This window comes from Nipponia nippon, unplaced genomic scaffold (assembly GCF_047370975.1).
Source record: "Nipponia nippon isolate SJK-2023a ecotype South Korea unplaced genomic scaffold, ASM4737097v1 scaffold_10, whole genome shotgun sequence".
NCBI lineage: Eukaryota > Metazoa > Chordata > Aves > Pelecaniformes > Threskiornithidae > Nipponia > Nipponia nippon.
This window is the reverse complement of record NW_028262291.1, coordinates 13,262,272-13,279,611: the sequence shown is the minus strand read 5'-3', so window position 1 is coordinate 13,279,611 and position 17,340 is coordinate 13,262,272. Positions and strand designations below refer to the sequence as shown.

Below are 17,340 nucleotides of genomic sequence, written 5' to 3'. Positions count from 1 at the left end.
AAATGTGCCTCACCTGTTCTTTTTTTTTTTTTTTTCTTTTAAAGAATAAACTTCCCCACCAAATCTCTGATAATGAAATAGTCTGAGCAATCTGAAACAACCTGGTTTTGCTGATTTGGCATTTGAATCCAGTATTTGGTTCAGCCAGAGAACTAAAAGAGAAATTATTTGTCTAGGTCTTCAGTAACTTTCAAACCTTAGACAACCACCATTTTTTAGTATATACGCTCTCCCTGGTGGATGAGACCAAAACACCAGATATGCAAAAAGAGCAGTAGGCAGCCCAGAGAGACTGGTTTTTGGGTGCCAAGAGTAGGAAAGACAAGTGACAAGAAACCCAAGATGGCAAGTAAGATAAAAAGATGCGTGAGGGTACCCTGAACTGTCTTAGAGCAGCATTTAACCCTATCACTCTGCACTGTGACTCCCTTACATGGGAGAAAGACCTGGGAACTGATGGCCACCAGCAGATGCAGGTCCCACACTGGAGGGAGGCTCTGGGGAAGGGCTGCAGTGGTGGCTGCTACTGTTGCTACAGCACAAAAATGAGGAAAGCTTCCATATCGCTGGACCAGCTCAGAGGTTTGCAGCTTTGATCTCTGCATTTCTCCTCAACATCATCAATTCTCTTGTCCCAAGACCTGGGCAAGGAATGTTCACAATCTGCAAGCTGCAGTGCTTTTGCATTCATTTGGATTTGTTGCAAAAGGAAAACACATTTACAATGAAAAAGCAAGGAAACATCCTTGTTCCTTCCATATGGATGTCTCTATTGGAAGCCAAAAGGAGAAATATTATGCAGTATAGAGGCCAGGCTTGTCTTAACGAGGCTGATCCCACTGCCACACAAGACAACAGCAGACTATCACTGACTTCAAAGGAAGCTGAATCAGACCCCCAGAATGCATATGGTCACATGAAATAGCAAGCCTTTGGCAAATACTGTTTCTCATCACCATCCCTGCTTCCAGACCAGTTCCCTTTATAAGCTTTTTTTTTTTTTTTCCAAGTTTCCCATTCTCCTGAATTCTACGTACCGAACTGCTGAGTTAACACGGGACCTTTATCTACACGACATTTATCTTCAGAAGATCTCACAGGCAATTTAATGATTCATCCACAGAGGAAAGAAAAAAAAAAAGATAATATAACCAGTCATCTTTAGAAAAGTCCTGAGGAATGCAGTGCCTTGAGCTTAAGCATCAATAAGTTTCCTCCAGCAGTTGCAACTCCTCACTCCGTGATGCTCTGCAAGTCAGCCCCACTGAGTCCTGAGGCAGCACACAATGTTCCTCTGCTCAGCCTCTCACACGTGGCAAATGGGAAGCAGAGACAGACTCAGCAAGCCTGTCTCACACTGAGAAAGGAGTGAAAAGTAAGGCTGAGGGGAAAAAAAAATGCAGGCAGACACTTCTCTATAAATGGCAGAAAGCAGGGAAATGCATCATTTCTTTCTAGATGGGAGAAACAATTGTCAGAGGAATTAAGTGATTCACTGAGTGCTGATTATAACTCCTGCCTTTTGCACAGCCAGGAAGCGAGAAGAATCGAACAGCAGGTATACAGTAAGGGAAAGGGCTTATCAACTTGTGTTAACTTGGGTGCCCAAATTAGGAGCCAATGCTCGCAGAGGAGATATGGTCTCCAGAGAGTGATGCTGAACGCCCAAGCTAAGAGCCTACCGCCTTCTTTGCTGTCTACATAGAAAGCCCAGGCCCCTGAGCTGTACAGCTGAGTTAGACAGAGTTAGCACCTCACAAATGACAAAGTGTGTATTTCCTGCATACTACAGCCTGTGCACAAAGTATAGGGAAATTAATGTATTTTACATTATAATGAACTGGGAGATGAAAGCTTCAGCTGCCAGCCCGGGAGAGACTTGGGAAAAAGCAGCATATATCTCCAGAGGCAAGGAGCTGGAAATAGTGGCAATAAACGGGCAGGAAAAGAGGCCTGGGTAGGCAGAATGAGGACTGAATAACAGACAAGTAGAAGTACCCAAGTGAGCAGTCTGTAAGAGTGGCACCTATCCCCTGAACCTTTTACAGCGTTTCTGTAACAACAGAAACAAGGCGCAGCATCAACTCCTTTCCACAGATAATCCCTCTGATGGCATCTACAAATTCTTGAACTACGTTTTTTGCCCTCTGCCCATGACCTCTGTTCAGTTGTAGATATAGCCCAATTCATCCAGCTCACACACATCTGGTGCACACAAGCCCTTGCGGAAGGTTAAGATAAAATGCAAGGGGGCAAGGAAAAAACAAGCAGAGAAGGGTGGTTGGGAAATTCTGCTTTTGTTGCGATTGAAGAGGAAGCAATGGGAATGCACGTCTGAGTGCAAGCGCTGCATGAGGGAACAGCATGGGACTCATGCACTGCACAGACTTACAGCTCCCCAGCATCTCTGGGCGCTTAAGTCCAAAGAACTACTCAATGGTGAGAATCCAGGTGTATCCTACATGTGCATTACTCATTTTATTCATAAAATTACACAAATGCAGATTCACACCACCAGTATTGGAGAAAAACTCAGCCACTGGGATGTTTATGAGCGTGTTCAGATCAAATGGATGAAAACCACAAAATCTCCACACTCTCATGAAGTATCTGAGCTTAGATCTTTAGTACACAGATGAGCTCTTTCAACATAGAGAAGCTGCAATTGTGCATCTCAGCTGAGGAATTTGCCCCAGGAATCTGTAGAAGGAGGAACTATTTTAATATCAAATTACAGCTAAGACACATCATAGCTGCTTTGAAAAGCTATTGCTGAACCATACAAAGTTGCAGACCATTACTTGGTTATACTCCTACTACCCAGTGTATCAGCTCAGTACCATGTTCTCAGAAAAGTAGCAAAGCATCTGCAACATGCAGAGTGACGAGTCTAAAATTCAATTGGCCTTTTGATCCCTTGTCCTTGGAGTTTGTAGGCAACAGCCTGTGCTTTCTAAACTTTTCCAGTTTTGCTTTGCCTTGTAATAAGCAAAAGAAACACTGCAGATACTTTCAGCTCCCTGCCATCTCTGCAGGGACTGCAAGAACTGAGAGTTGTAATCATAATGAAGCATTAGATGGAGAAGAATAAGCATGGTTGATAAATTAATAAGAAATTTTGCCCCCCAAAATCATCCATGTAACGTGCGGTCCAAAACCATGTGCCTGAAGACATCTGATGAGCAACTGTTAGCACAGTACAGCATCAGCATGCCTAAACTGCTCGCACTTCTCAGAGATTTAACCTTGCTGACTTCAACAGTCTCTGTGAATTTAAACTAGGATTTGGGAGAGCAGCCTCATGGTCATTTTACTCTGTTTTACTAACCTGCAGCATTGACTAGAAAACCAGGCAATAAAGCCAACGGAGACTGTGAGAAGAAGTTGTAGTGGATGATATAGCTGTAAGACAGACTCCACAGAGAAAATCAGGGATCTAAATAAAGCATGAGATGATTATTAAAAATAACCAAAATCCATGTATCCCAATGTAGCAACAATGCAGCAGGCTGATCATCAATAGGATCAGACAGCTGGAGCATTTGGCCTTTCTTTGACAGGCGCATATGGATACTGTTTGATTTAATGTTCTCTGGCTGCCATTACCCTACACTGTCTATTATTAAAATTGCCACCATTACACTTTCCAAAAACTCACATGCTTTTTAGATGGTGAGAGGCAGACGGAGGGCGTGGAAGAAGACAGGAACATACGTTTCCCTGATCACTGCCTGCACCATCATTTTGTATCAATCCTAGTTCTGTCTTTGACTAACAACTATCCAGAGACCTCCTGGTAGGGGTCTAACTAAAAACCCAAAATGTTTTCAGAGAAGCAGCTAGCACAGCACTGCTGGCAGAGGTGCAATCTCTCCAAGTTTGCTTCAGCTTCACAGCAGCCCAGCAATTCCAGTTTCTCCCAGATTTGTACAACCCTTTTGATATGAGATGATAACATGACAGACAATAATGTGATAGGAAAGCACGACAGGCGATAATGTGGCATGTGATGACGGGATTTTACTGGAAAGATCAGCTCGCTGTCTTTCTAACCTTTTTCCACATTTACTGGAAGAATTTTGCAAATGTTCTAATTTGAAAGCAATGTCAAGCTGGAACATCTTCGAACTGGACCTCAGTCATAATTTCTGCAGCTCTTGGCACACACAGTGGAGGATTCAGTAAAACAGCTAAATCATCCCATTTGTTACATGACATGCACTATGTCCAATTTACATCAGAATTCAAAACAACTAATCAGTTTAGGAGAGACGAGGCACCTTACCAGGAGGGATATGCTGTTCTGGACTCCACAGGGAAGGTTAAGCCACTGACATTCCCTCCATGCTCTGGATCTTGCTTGTAGGTCTACACCTGCCTATTTTAACTGCTCAGGCACCCACCTGGGTTAGGCTGCCCTGACACCCCACTTAGTAATGCTGATTTGAGACATATTGCTCCACCTCCTCTCTTATGAGTTCTGATGTACTGGGAAATAGCTGAGATACCCAGATTCATCCGTTCTCATCTCTCTGGAAAAGACTATACTTACCCAAGTACAATAACAACCTGGCCTTCACTAATTTCAAGAAGAGATGGCTACACCAAAAGAAGGACATTTTGCTCCCTAAGTGATTACCTGAAACTTCTATACAAAACTTCTGTGTATATGATTTTACTAAAAAACAAACAAACAAAAAACAAACAAACAAAAAAAAACAACAAAAAAAAACCACACACACAAAAAAAAACCCACTTTCCTAGTCCTGGTACCAATCTGACTGGTTTAGGGCTTTAGAGTGATTTATTTTTCACCCAACTCTCTGACTGTGAAGAAGGCCCATGCAAACCCAGAGCTAGTTGTCCTGTTATAGTGCAGACCCACAAAAGAGCTAAACAATTGTGTATAATTACACTGTTTCACTTGTCAGTCACCTCGGGTGTCAATTATAACAAAGTTCAATTATATACCTCCAGAAGCACAGTGATTAAGTTGCCATCATCAGTCTAACTCCTTTTAAGGTGCAAAAAATATTTGTCAAGAGAAGTATCCAGCTATTGAAAGGGTTCAAAATCTCCTAAATGTGACACTGAACAGGTCCAGAGAGCAGAAGGGTGCCTAAGAAACCCTGCCCAGGAGGACCAGCTGCTCCTGGGACCACGGGTTGCAGGATGCTCCTGACGGGAGTCCACCAGCAAGATCCCATTCAGAAATTCATCCTGGTTTTAGAGATCCCACAGCAACGTTTCTGGGGCATTGTTTTACTTCGTAGATTGCTTCAGCTCTAGCTGTCAAAGCAGACACAATAGCTGTCAGCAGCTGCTTCTCCTTCAACTGTCTCAGTTCTGCTGTTTGCCTCCTTTTCTCGCTTTTCCTCCTCCAGACAGATTTCCCACACAATTTAACTGTCATCTTTTATTTAAACCCAATCTGAAACAATCTGACTCTACTGACTGAGAGCTTCACAGACTCCAGAAGAGCATTCTGACTGGCTTTGTCAGCTACTTCTCAAAAAACATAAATACAACCAGAGGTGGGCCTGAACTCAAGCTCTGCCTCTGAACATTTATTTCTGAGCTGGGAAGAAGTCTGTAACTCCATCAAGAATGTGTGACAGACTCTAGTCTCCTCAATGGACCACAGAGGAACTGTGGAGAGTCTGAAATGAGGAGAAGACATAACTGAGTTCCGAGGCAAGCTTTCAAGCTGGCCTCTATGACCACAGACAATATCAAAACCCCAGATCCAAAGGCCTGTGCTCTTTTAGAACCAGAACTCAACTGCTGAATCCCAGCCTTAAAGTAGGAACATTTCAACTTTTAACTTTGCGTAATAACTGTGGCATTGCTTGGAGGAAAGATTTTTTCACAGGAATTTGTGCCAGTTGCGTGAACTACACACTTTTGACTATCCTTTTCTTGCCCAGTTTATCTGTCCCTCTTTAACAGCTAATCCATCTGCCCAGGTTCACATTCCAGCTGCTGGAGTCTCCTTGAGAAGAAATTTCCTCAGCCAGTGGGTATTTGATGGACTCCATCTTCCACAGTATATCCTAAAATGTTAGTTGAAAAAATATCTGCATTTAATGAACAAAGGAGCCCCATGCTGCTGACTATATCAACTGCAAGGTTAAAGGAGAGACACATGGCCTGGTGATCTACACGGCACTGGAACCTGCCACCAAGCAGCTCTAACAAGCTGTGGCACTGATACCTATCAAGCCTTTGGCACGCCACCTAACATCTGGCATAGATGAGGCCTGGCTATACGTAACTGGCATATGCTGGTGTCCCCAGCCTTTGTGCTCCTAGGGACTCTACTGCCAGTGAAACACCGAAACTTCCCCAGGGCAGTAGCAGACACTATGTTCCTTCTCACAGGAATTTGATGGAGAGGAATAAACTAAAAGATCGATTTCAGCCCTGGGGCAATTCTGGCAGATCTGGAAAAGGCCTAGCACTGGGAAAAGGCCTAGCAGGAAGCCTGCCAACCAACACAGAGGAAGGGCTAATATCACCCCAAACTGCCGGGCACAAGCCAATGCATGTGGCCAAGCCAGACAGGGCATGGGTTTGCCCACTGCAGCCCAGCACGGTGACCACTCAAAAGAGCTCTGGACACAAAGTCAAGCCAGTCTTGTCCTAAAGAAAAGTAGAGCCTAATCCCAGCTGGAGACTCTAAAAGAGGTTAATCCATTAGCATTGTCTTCCATGTTAGTTAACAGAGTTCTAAGAGTGCTTTGGACCATTGCAATTTAGTGAGCAGGCACCAGTCTTGCATGTGAGCCAATCAGACAGAATGGGAACTTTACTGGGGCAAGACCTCTCTGCAGTAATATGTGTGGCTGCAATAAGCTCATTCTTATACAAACTGCTCTCCTTATTGCACCAGTAAGAGACTACAGCTGTTAGATGATGAATAATCTCATACTTGTCCACCTGGGCTACGTGCTGAATAGTCCACCTATGACTTCAAAAACAGCAGAGAAGCAAGAAACCTCATTAGTCAGAGACCTTCAGGGAGGAAAAGCATTTTAATCACTTTCATTCTTCTTGGGGGAAAAAAATGTTTTAAAGGGGGGCCAGGTGGCTATAAGAGCAAACGGCTCTTGCTTGGACAGGGCAAATGGAGTTGTGTGACATCAAATTAAATGTTCTCAATCTACGATGCAACACGCACAGCCCAGCTGAGCAATGGGTCTCCTACATATCTATGTAGTGTCCCCTTAGAGGAAATGTCCACCTGTTCTACTGTGTCCAGCACTCTGAGGAGTTACAAACAGAGTAAGGCTTGCCTTGTCAAAGATTTAATCTCTAAATTATGAGTGCAATTTCTCTTACAAATACAAACTATAATTTACATGGGTTTACTAGATTTTCTCAAGTTAGACTTAATATTGCGCCCTTAACCTTGCCTTCACTTTACTCATTCAGCTTTTTTTGGTGATGATAACAAGTGCTTTCTTCTAGGTGTCAGGTGAAAAATCCCTCAGACACACCACACCTTAAATAACAATATTCAAATATCTCAACTGCATTTAGGGGAACAGACTGGAAAACTGAAACCGTATGGTACATATGACAGGAAATACTGTTGTCCACAAACACAGCAGAAGCAACCATCTCAGACATCTCTTAACATTATGATAGTTTCTTGAATTTGCACAAAGCCAAGCATGGTTTCCCCAACTGGATTCATAAAGCCACATCAATTTTGGTCTGATTAAAGACTCATTCAAAACCACAAGAAGCAAAACAATGTTAAGTTTACTATGACTGCCACATTCCTGTGAGTGCTAGTACAGAAGATGAATGAAGTCCACATGGTTCCTTGCACATGTAATACAGCTCTGATTAATATTAGGAATGTGCACCCTTTTATACAACTGCTTCTTGATTAATGCAGAATGGATCGTTATGTTCCAATCCACTACCTGTCTTGAACTTAACCTGCAGATATTTCATCTATTAAAGTGTACAAAAATATTACAAAATTAAACAAAGCGTCTGGTTCATGATGTCTCTGGATTTCAAAGCACAATCATTTTTGGTTTTAATGTACCGGAAAACTTTCTTTTTTTTTTTTCTTTTTTTTTTTTAAAGTCAGCTCTCAAAATAACATAAACTAGCCATAGCAGTTCATCACTGTTCTGGTCATTAAAGAAGGAAACGGTGTAAGGGAACCGGGAGAAAGACAAAGGTTTAGTGTGCATGTGCATCACGTGAGAAGGTCATGTAGTAACCAAAAAACCAATGACTCTAGTGCTAGCACTTACGTGCTTAGAAGCTTTCTTTTGATCATTGCACTAGTCTGAATGAGACCACTCAGTACCCCACACAGCATCTTGTAGATACCTAACATTAAATATGCTTTTTAGAAGATAGCCTCTGATAGATAACTCACAACTTTTAACCACAGCTCTCCTCTGCTTTCCAATGAGGGAGAGACATCCTGCTGAGGGGCACCAAGCTGGGGGACGTGGTGACAGACAGGAGAGCTGGGCTTCTGTCCCGGGGGACCTCATCAAACTGAAGGAACTGCTCGACAGGAACTTTGGGAAGTTTAGAATAAAGACAAATACAGTCCCACATGTGGGTCAGAATAACTCCGTGACAGTACATGCCAGGGCAAGGAAGGCCAACCACCCCTTGGCCTGCACTAATAAGAATGTGTCCAGCAAGTCACAGGAAGTGGTAATTCCCCTCTATTTGGCCCTTGCAAGGCCGCATCTGGAGTATTCACAGTACCAAAGAGACTTCAACAGACTACAGATAGTCTAGAGCAAGGCTACTAAGATGGTTGGGTGTTGGAGCATACAACATAAATGAGAAAAGGCTGAAAGAACTGGGACTGTTTAGCCTAGATAAGTCTGGGGGGGGAACCCAGCTGCTGTCTTCCACTACCTAGAAGGGGTTACGGGAAAGGCAGAGCCAGATGCTTCTTGGAGGTGCACAGTGAAAGAATGAAAGACAACGATCGCACATAGCAACAAGGAGAATTCTGACTGGATAGAAAGAAAAATTCCTTCACAGTGATATCAAGAAAAAATTCTTCACAGTGGAGGTTAAGCAGTGGAGCAGGCTGCACAGAAAGGCAGTGGAACCATCCTCCTAAGATATTTTGAAAACTCAACCAGACATAGGCCTGAGCAACCTGATCTAACTTTGAAACTAGCCCTGCTTTGAGCAGAGGTTGGACCAGCTGACTCCAGAGTTCCTTCCAACCTGAATTTTTTTTTATGATTCCATCTCGCAGTAGAGTGCTTAGAGCATTGCCCAAGATTCACAGCCTTTTTTTGTGTGTGTGTTTAACACTTACTTGCATTAAAAGTTTTAATTTTATGGGGGGCCGACACAACACTTTATTAAGTTTATTACTACGGTGACGATGTTTTAACTACCTACAAGCTTTTAGGGAGGCAGGAGATTCAACCAGGTATAGACAAAAAACCCACCACCAACTCTAGGGCAAATGTTTGCAAAGAAAAACCAAAGCAGCAGTGACCGAGTCCTTTATAGCTTTGAAGCAGATGTAAATCTATAAAATAAACTCACTCTTACAGACACCTGGCTTGCATGACTACAAAAGTGCTACTTAGAGACTGGGGTCTAGCACTAATGGAATAAATTATGCAGATGTGATACACAAAACTACGATAGCTTCTTTAAAGCTGGAGATCAAACTACTTTGGCTTGTCTTTACTCTTGACAGTTTATAAGAATTATACTGATTTGGTATTCCCCCCGCACTGCCTGTATTGAATGAAGTGCTTTGGAAAGAGGTTGTTAAAAAGCAGTACAAAACAATGACGTTCTATGTTTGTCCACACATCTGAAATTTTGCATTCTCTTCCCACTGCCCTGCCAAAATGCCCAAATTATAATCTGCAGGGAGCTGGCTTATAGTTCCCATGAGTTGGAAGAGCCCATTATGATTTTGTTTTACTGAAGATTTTTTCTCATTTGAAGAAAGCTTTTTACGAGTCCTGCACGATTTATTCTGATATTCAACAAACCAAAGCAAGGAAAAGAAGCATTACCACCTAACATCTGGCAGCACATTGACAGGTCCTGAGCAAAGATAAGCACTGTAATTAACACACAATACATTTTCAAGTGTGAATTGCACAGTGGTCTGACTGTTCATGGAGAAGGCTCATGATCACATAAGGATGCTCTCCACAGAAAAAAAAAAACTTTTTAGTATCTACATAAGCTCTTATTTTTATTAACAGACACTGAACAGTAGCATTTTTTTGTGTTCTGAAAACGTTTTTTTGAATGGCATAGAGGGAGACAACAGCTGAAAATGGAAAGAGTAAATTCCTGTTTTCACTGAGGCTGAGAAGCCAGAGACAGAATTTGGGTATAAGGACAAAGAGCCCCAAGCTGCAATTTGTGGCCACTGTTCCTTGCTGTGTCAACTGATATGACCAAGAAGAGTTTTGTTCTATCATCTTTGTTTGCCCTTCAAACACTTGTAAGCAATATTAGACTGCCTCTGGTCCTCCTTTTTACCAGACTAAACAAGCCCAGCTTGTCAGTGTCTCTTCTGAGGACACGTGCCCTAGGGCCCCTGACTATCTTGGTAGCCCTCCAGTTTTCAGTAGATAAAGATTCATTGTCCAAAGTAAAATGAAGTACCCTTTGTATCTGTTGTAATAATACAACACTGAAAGAGTTAAAAACAATGTAGATATTCACTACTTGTGTGGAAAATCTGTGCTCTGAAGGGCTGCCCAATTTTCAGTAATTATAACAACTTTTTTGATGTTAAAAGAATGTATGCATAGGCCATGCATTTCCTGCTAAGACCAAAAGAAACATGTTTTTCTTGTGAAGCTTAATCAAAACAGTGTTTTTGTTGCGCATTCCTGATGGCTGTATAACTAAAGGAAATTAATTTTTCTTTAACCAGCAACTGGGACTTAGGGGAGTCCAGAAACAGTGCTACTAACAATTGCTTTGGGGCAGTCCACACAGGAGTCCTGAAAAGCTCAGGCTGACCACACAAGGTCTGTGAGGTTAATCTTGCTATTGGATAGTTCTGTAAACACTATCTCAAGTCCAGTTCTTTACGTTTTTACACCACTCAAGGCTTCAAGCCAAGGCCTTGATAAAAAGAATGATTTCATTCTTGAAAAGCATGGCAAAAAGCTGACCAAACAGTCTGTTTCCAACACCACCCAATGAAGTCCAAAGGAATCAAGTCCTGCACGCAGAGAGTTATGTTTGCACTGATGCGTTAAACCCATTTAGCCTCCATTTAATCTCTCTTTACTGACAGCACTGAACATTCTTGCACAGGGCATGTGTTCAACAATACACAGTCTGACCACAACTGCTCAACATCCCACTGCGAGCCCAGGTACTGCAACAGGTTCTTACCTACAATGTCTTCATAGGCATTTTCTTCTAAAGTGCTCTTGGATCCAAATTTATGCTGGCTCTCAGTCCCATTTTCAGTTGGGGAGGGAGTGTACAGGGATTGCAGACTTGATGCATCCTCAAACTCAAAGGATTTTCTAAAGTTTAGAACAATAAGTAATTAGTAACTAGAATGCAAAATGACTCAAACACTTAGCTGAGCACTTGTTTGCTAAGAAATATATATAAAATGAGCAACAAAAAAAATGACACATCATGCTTTAAGGACTAACTTTTAGAGGACCTCAAGTCCTCTACTCACAGCAGTCTTTAGTATAGCAACCTGTGACACTTTTATGAGGTTGGAAGTATTGTTATCCCCATTCTGTGGACAGGGAGAAAACACCAAGAAAGTATGTGATATTTTTCAAAGGTTACAGAGTAAGTTAGCAGCACAGTCCTCAGATTAGAAATTGCTTTGCTCTTGCCAGGGGCCCCAGAAACATGTGGCCATCTCTCCTCAAGAAAAAGACATTTCTCTGGAAAGCATTCCTCCACCAGTTGCTCTGGGAGACATAGCCCTTAGTTTGAAAACACTCACATGTCTTGAACCTCCAGATATGTTCCCTCATAAAGGTCAGTGTACAAATGCCAAAGGCAGACTCATGTGAAAGTCAGCCATTTCCCTTGCACACCCTGCCTCAAGCACCGGCAGCAAAGGACAAAGCATGGAGGAAGTTAAGGCTCTCCGGGGCAGACGAGCAGCCCGAGCTGATGGCTGGGGCCCTGAAGGTTCGGGCTTTCTGGCAGGAAGATGAGGGGCAGCTGGGTCAGATGAACCCATACAACTTGTCTCCCACTCCAGTACTCAAAGGAGAGGTGATTCACTGCCTCTCACCCACATCTGTTCCAGTGCTGCCAAGCAGCTCTGGGTGAAGAGGAGCCCAAGCCTTCCCCATTCTCCAGTTTGCCCAGCACTTGTTCTCTAAGGCAACATCTACACTGAAGTTGGAAGGTGCATGGTTTGCATTGCCAGCTGTACAGGGGCTAGCATTCATTTGATTGATTTAGTACTGAGGATGAAACAGTGTGAAAAATGGGCTCAGGTCAGAGTGTAAATCCCGGGGTGCTGTAAGGCTTGCAAAGACTGTGCTTATGGCCATACTTCACTCATTGATACCCAAATTAGATAAAGAGTAAATCATCCTGCCATCAACCCCCTTTCCTCTTCTCCCCAGCTGGAGTGAAACATATGTTGACAGCATATCCGTATGGCAGTGGCAGAGTCTCATGAGACATACTTCAGCCTGTTAATTGGCTCAAGAGCATCCCTACAGGCAATACAGTGACTATCGTACAGACACTGCATTTGACAAGAACATTTCCTATTTGTCTGCTGGAGCAGAGTTATGGGTCTGGGGCAGGCTTAGGAGCCCCCTCTCTCTCCTTTCCCTAATCTTAAGAATATCCAGGTCCATGTTATGCACATCAGGATTGTGGCAGAAACAATCTGTGTGTTTCAGATCCGGACATCCACTCCTCCACACCTACTGGCAGTTATAAAAGATACTTAGGCACTGAAGACATACCTGTGTATGAGATAAGATTTTCTAAAGTAGTTAAATATCCATCTCTCATAGATTTCAAGGCAATGCTACGATGCAGTAACACTGCATAGGACCACAGGAATGGTTTTGTGGACCAGCACTCAGCTGTGGTCCATCTGTCCCAAACCTATCCTGTGACACTCCTCTCCTGCACTGTGTCTGTGCCAGAGGATCTCCAACTGCCAGGAGACATCCAGCTCACATCTGAAGTGTAGAAGCTACCACGGGCACCATGTCCTCTGAATACAGACTGGCTATATACTAGCAGGCAAATATGAGAGACTTCCTCCATTTTACTATAATGTTGAATTAGCCACCACAAAGAAAACCAGTGTTTTTGACCAAATTAGAAGAATAAATATCCACAGTCCATTCTCATGACATTCCAGTGAGTGCAGACCGCACATATGTTCAATCTGAAACACACAGTTACAAGTTGTAGACAGAATTAATTCTGTTCTCAAAAAGAGAACAGTTCAGAGACTGAGATTTCAATAACTAATATTAATAAAATACTGTCATTCTTAGATAACTCGTATGATCTCAAGCTCTTTGTCAACACTGGAATTCTCCTTACTGTAACTAAAGGAAGGACAGCAGCAAAGACAATAAAGTTAAAGATTTTATAAAGGATTTCCACTCAGCCTTGAAGTCAGCTGGCAAACCTGTGATGTTGGGACATTGATTTAAACTTATTTAGATCATCATTAATCAGAGGTAAGTCCAGAGAAATCCCTAAACTACAGAAGGGTAAAGCTGTTACAAGCAAATGGAAACCCACCCTGTACAACGTCAAGCTGATTTGCAAGAATCATCAGGTACACATAACAACATTGTAAATCCCACAACTTATACTCCACTAACACAACTTAAATTGATAAATATTGCTTTTGTTTTGGGCTCGCACCTACTAGCCCCACTCAGGACTGAGGCTCCATTGCTGAACCATGCTGTTGTCTAACTCCACTATGACAGGGGACTGAAGCTGCAGAACAGTAGGTACAAGCATGAATTGTACCTCTTCTTGAAAGAGGTTGCAAAACTTCGTCTCACAAACTCATTGTAACAAAATACTGTGGTTCTCAGATGACTTGTATAGTCTCAAACTCAGTGTGAGTATGTGGTCAGAGACTGACTTTGATCACTTAGCCACAGGTCACCCAGTGATGCTGTGCAAGAATAATCTCCTGTTATTCATTCCTCTCCACGACCCACCACACAGACCATTTTAACACTTGCCCCTTAATTTTCCAATAAAGGCTATCATTTATAGCAGAACATTCAAAAATTATTGTTTGTCTTCTGTACATTGGAAATGCTGTGCTGAACAAAATGAGGTCAGCTTTATTTCACAAATTCTTGTTAAAATCTAGATTTACTTCCTCTAACTGAGATTATTGCCAGAACTCTAAGATAAGCACTGCTAATCAGAACTTGGCTTTTCACATTTCCCCCCCTGCCCCCGCGCCTTTCTCAGAGAAACAGTGCACGTCAGTAGAGCTGTTCAACCCATTTCAGAAGCAGGTGTCTCTTGAAAGTAAAGAACAGAGTCTGAAGGCTCCTCTTCTCCTTTTCCTGCCTCAGCGTACTTCAGGTCAGGTTGTGCTGACATAAACTTCTAATTAATTGAGCCAACATCAAGCACCAGATACTGAATTGATAGTGTGCATTTGAGATGCTGTTTAGCAGTTACTTGCAAAACTCATCACTAAATACCAAGAGTGTGTGTGTGTGTATAGTACACATGCACAGATAGGTGAACTTGTTAAAAATGTCATACTTTGAATGCTTAACAACAACTATGCCTACAATTTTCTAAGCCATGGGCAGAACGAGTTATACCATTTCCAAAATGTCAAGGGGAATCATGTAACTAAAACAAGCCAAGCTCCACAGACTGCTGGGGAAACGTAGCCATATGCTCTGCTCATCATTAACTCAGGAAGGATATAAAGGCCTTTCTGTGCTAAAACATTTTTCTCAGCATTGATCCTCTACAGCTATTGATAGTAACTTAGGACAACATTTCTAAGCTCTGAATTAAATAAAATCATCAACATTGCATAAAACCGACACAAATGCTGTGGTAACAAGCTTTGGAAACACAAACCCTCTGCAGGTACGTTTTGCAGTGAGCAGGCAGACAGGACTATGACAGATCAGCTATGGTCCCACTACAAGAGGACAATGAAGTTATGCTCCTCTAAAAATCTCAAGTCAGGGCTTATGTGCCAAAAGGAGCAAGATAACCTTTAGCACACATGACCTAGAGCCTTTTCCAGGGATCGAGGAATGCAGGTTGGAGAACCCCAAAACTGTAGCCATGTAAAGGTATTGTACCAATGCATCCCATCAATGTAGTCCAGAGGAAAAAATACTTGTCTTGCACACAATTCCTAGCATTTCTCAGGTCAAAAGCATTGCATTAGAAGAAGAATTTAAAATACTGTTACTAAAAAAATACAGCACATTTATTTATTTGAAGATTGAGCACAAGACATTTCCTTGAATTTTACCTATTCTGGGATTTTCTGTGAAAGCGCGACTCTTTCTTCTGCCTTCTGGTCACGGGGGGTGCAGGGGTGGATGGGAGGGGAGGAGGAGCAGCAGGTGTAGGAGATGGAGGTAGGCCATTGCTTGGTTTAGTTTTGTGGTTTTTGTCTGCTTCATATTCAAAGGTGCGTTTAGGCTTGGGGACGGGATTCACCGCAGTGTTAGCTGGGCTTTCAAGGAGCAGTTTAGGGCCAGCTGAGTTTGCAGTAACCCCCTGTTTTGTCTTACTGCTTTTCTCAGCCTCAGTAGGTGTTTCTGGTTCACTCCCCAAAATAACACTCCCTCCTTTGCTATCACTTAGGGTTTCACTCAGTCCCTCCACAGTGCTCAGAGTCACAGACTTTTTCCTCCCTTTGTCAACACTGTAACAGCTACTTGGTAGCTGGGGGAGGCCTCTGCCGGGCTGCTCTTTCAGTGCCTGCTCAATCTTCTGTATTCTGTTGAGCACGGCAGAGGACTCTTTCCTCACATGGCCCTTGAGGAAAGCAGCAGAAGGAGGCTCGCTCCTGCCTGGTCTCTTTTCGAACCGATGGCAGGAATCCCTGTCCAGCAGTTCCTCCTCCTCCGTTTCCGGGTAAGAGCACTCGGAAAATGTTCGGCTCATTCTTCTGAGCCCTTTGAAATCAAACGTCTTCTCGCTGCAGGGAGAGGTCAGTACGCTGGGGCAGCTCTCACTGCCCGACCTCTCCCCAGCATCCCTCTTGTCCACACACATGCTCATCCTGGGGGATGGCTCCCGGCGGCACTCCCATTCTGTGATTTTCTGCCTGATGTCCAGCGCCTGGGAGCGGACGCTCGCCCGGCTGAGGGAGAGGTTCCTCAAGTTGGTGGCAGTGCCCAAGGACAGAGTGCTCCGGGCGAGCAGATGGCTCCCTATTGCTTCCCCATCTTGAGTCTCCTTTGGACTCTCCTTCTGGTCCTCGGCCTTGAACACAGACAGCCTTTTATCCAAAGCGCCCACACTGATGGCTTTTAGAGGGTGGCCCGACAGTTCAGTGTCTGATGGGCTTGTGGAGGTGCTTCGCAGCGTACACGTGCGGGTGCTCCAGTCCTTGAGGCGCAGTCTGGAGTTGGAGACTTTGGTGAGCCGAGTAGAGCGGCAAGAGTCCTCACTATCGCTGAGGGGGTAGGCTGGGCTTCTTCGCGGGGACAAAAGAGGCGGTGGAGAGACTGACTGACACCTAGAAGCAGAAAGAAATAAAAAATCAAGTCCTTGGGGAAACTAGAGTTATTTGCCAAATTTCTTCTGGGTGCAGGTAAAGCAGAGAATGTCTGCACGCTGCAAAACTACCCCAAAGCATCACTAAGACACCAAATACCATTCAGCCACAGTGTCAGGGGCAGGGAGCAGCAGCAATTAACTGATGTCAGTGATGAGCTGATGAGCACGTCCAACGCCAGTTTTCTCACTTCTATTTGACCCCCAGCTTTTCCAAGTTTCCTGAGTTTAAAGATAGCTAAGATTCTCACAGCAAACCATTGCCTTGAATGCATCCATCACCTCCTGCAGAATAGCTCCCTGGCCTCCCAGATTAAGGATTTCCTCTTCAGGAGAAGGGGATTGTCAGGGAGAAGACTCCCACTGCAACAAAAATGGGAAAGACTGACCAACAAGGAGCACAGTTTACTCACTGGTTGCAGTGAGCAAACCAATTTTAAAAGCTGTCAGTTTTTAATTCATAACATCTGAAGCAAAGTACCTCTGTGGTCAGCCGCTGCAGTATTTTAGCCACAGCATTTCAAACCCCCAATGTATACAGTAACCAAAATAAAACAGCAAAAGGAAGACCTGTTTTGTCTTTGGTCTGATGTT

General features: G+C 43.4%; 1 protein-coding gene across 7 annotated transcripts in view; it reads right to left on the bottom strand.

The window, feature by feature from the left end:
* Positions 1–17,340, bottom strand: part of DENND2B (DENN domain containing 2B) — a 184,190-nt gene that overhangs the window by 58,272 nt on the left and 108,578 nt on the right. For 6 of the 7 annotated variants that reach the window (XR_015701831.1, XM_087745570.1, XM_087745571.1 and 3 more), the window contains 2 exons: positions 15,491–16,708; positions 11,389–11,525 (listed from right to left, as the gene is read on the bottom strand). Coding sequence is in view for 6 of the 7 variants with exons in the window: in XM_087745570.1 (XP_087601696.1) it covers positions 11,389–11,525; positions 15,491–16,708 (1,355 nt within the window). In the remaining variant the exon portion in view is untranslated. The remainder of the gene's footprint in view (positions 1–11,388; positions 11,526–15,490; positions 16,709–17,340) is intronic. The other variant, XM_087745575.1, reaches the window with a different exon arrangement.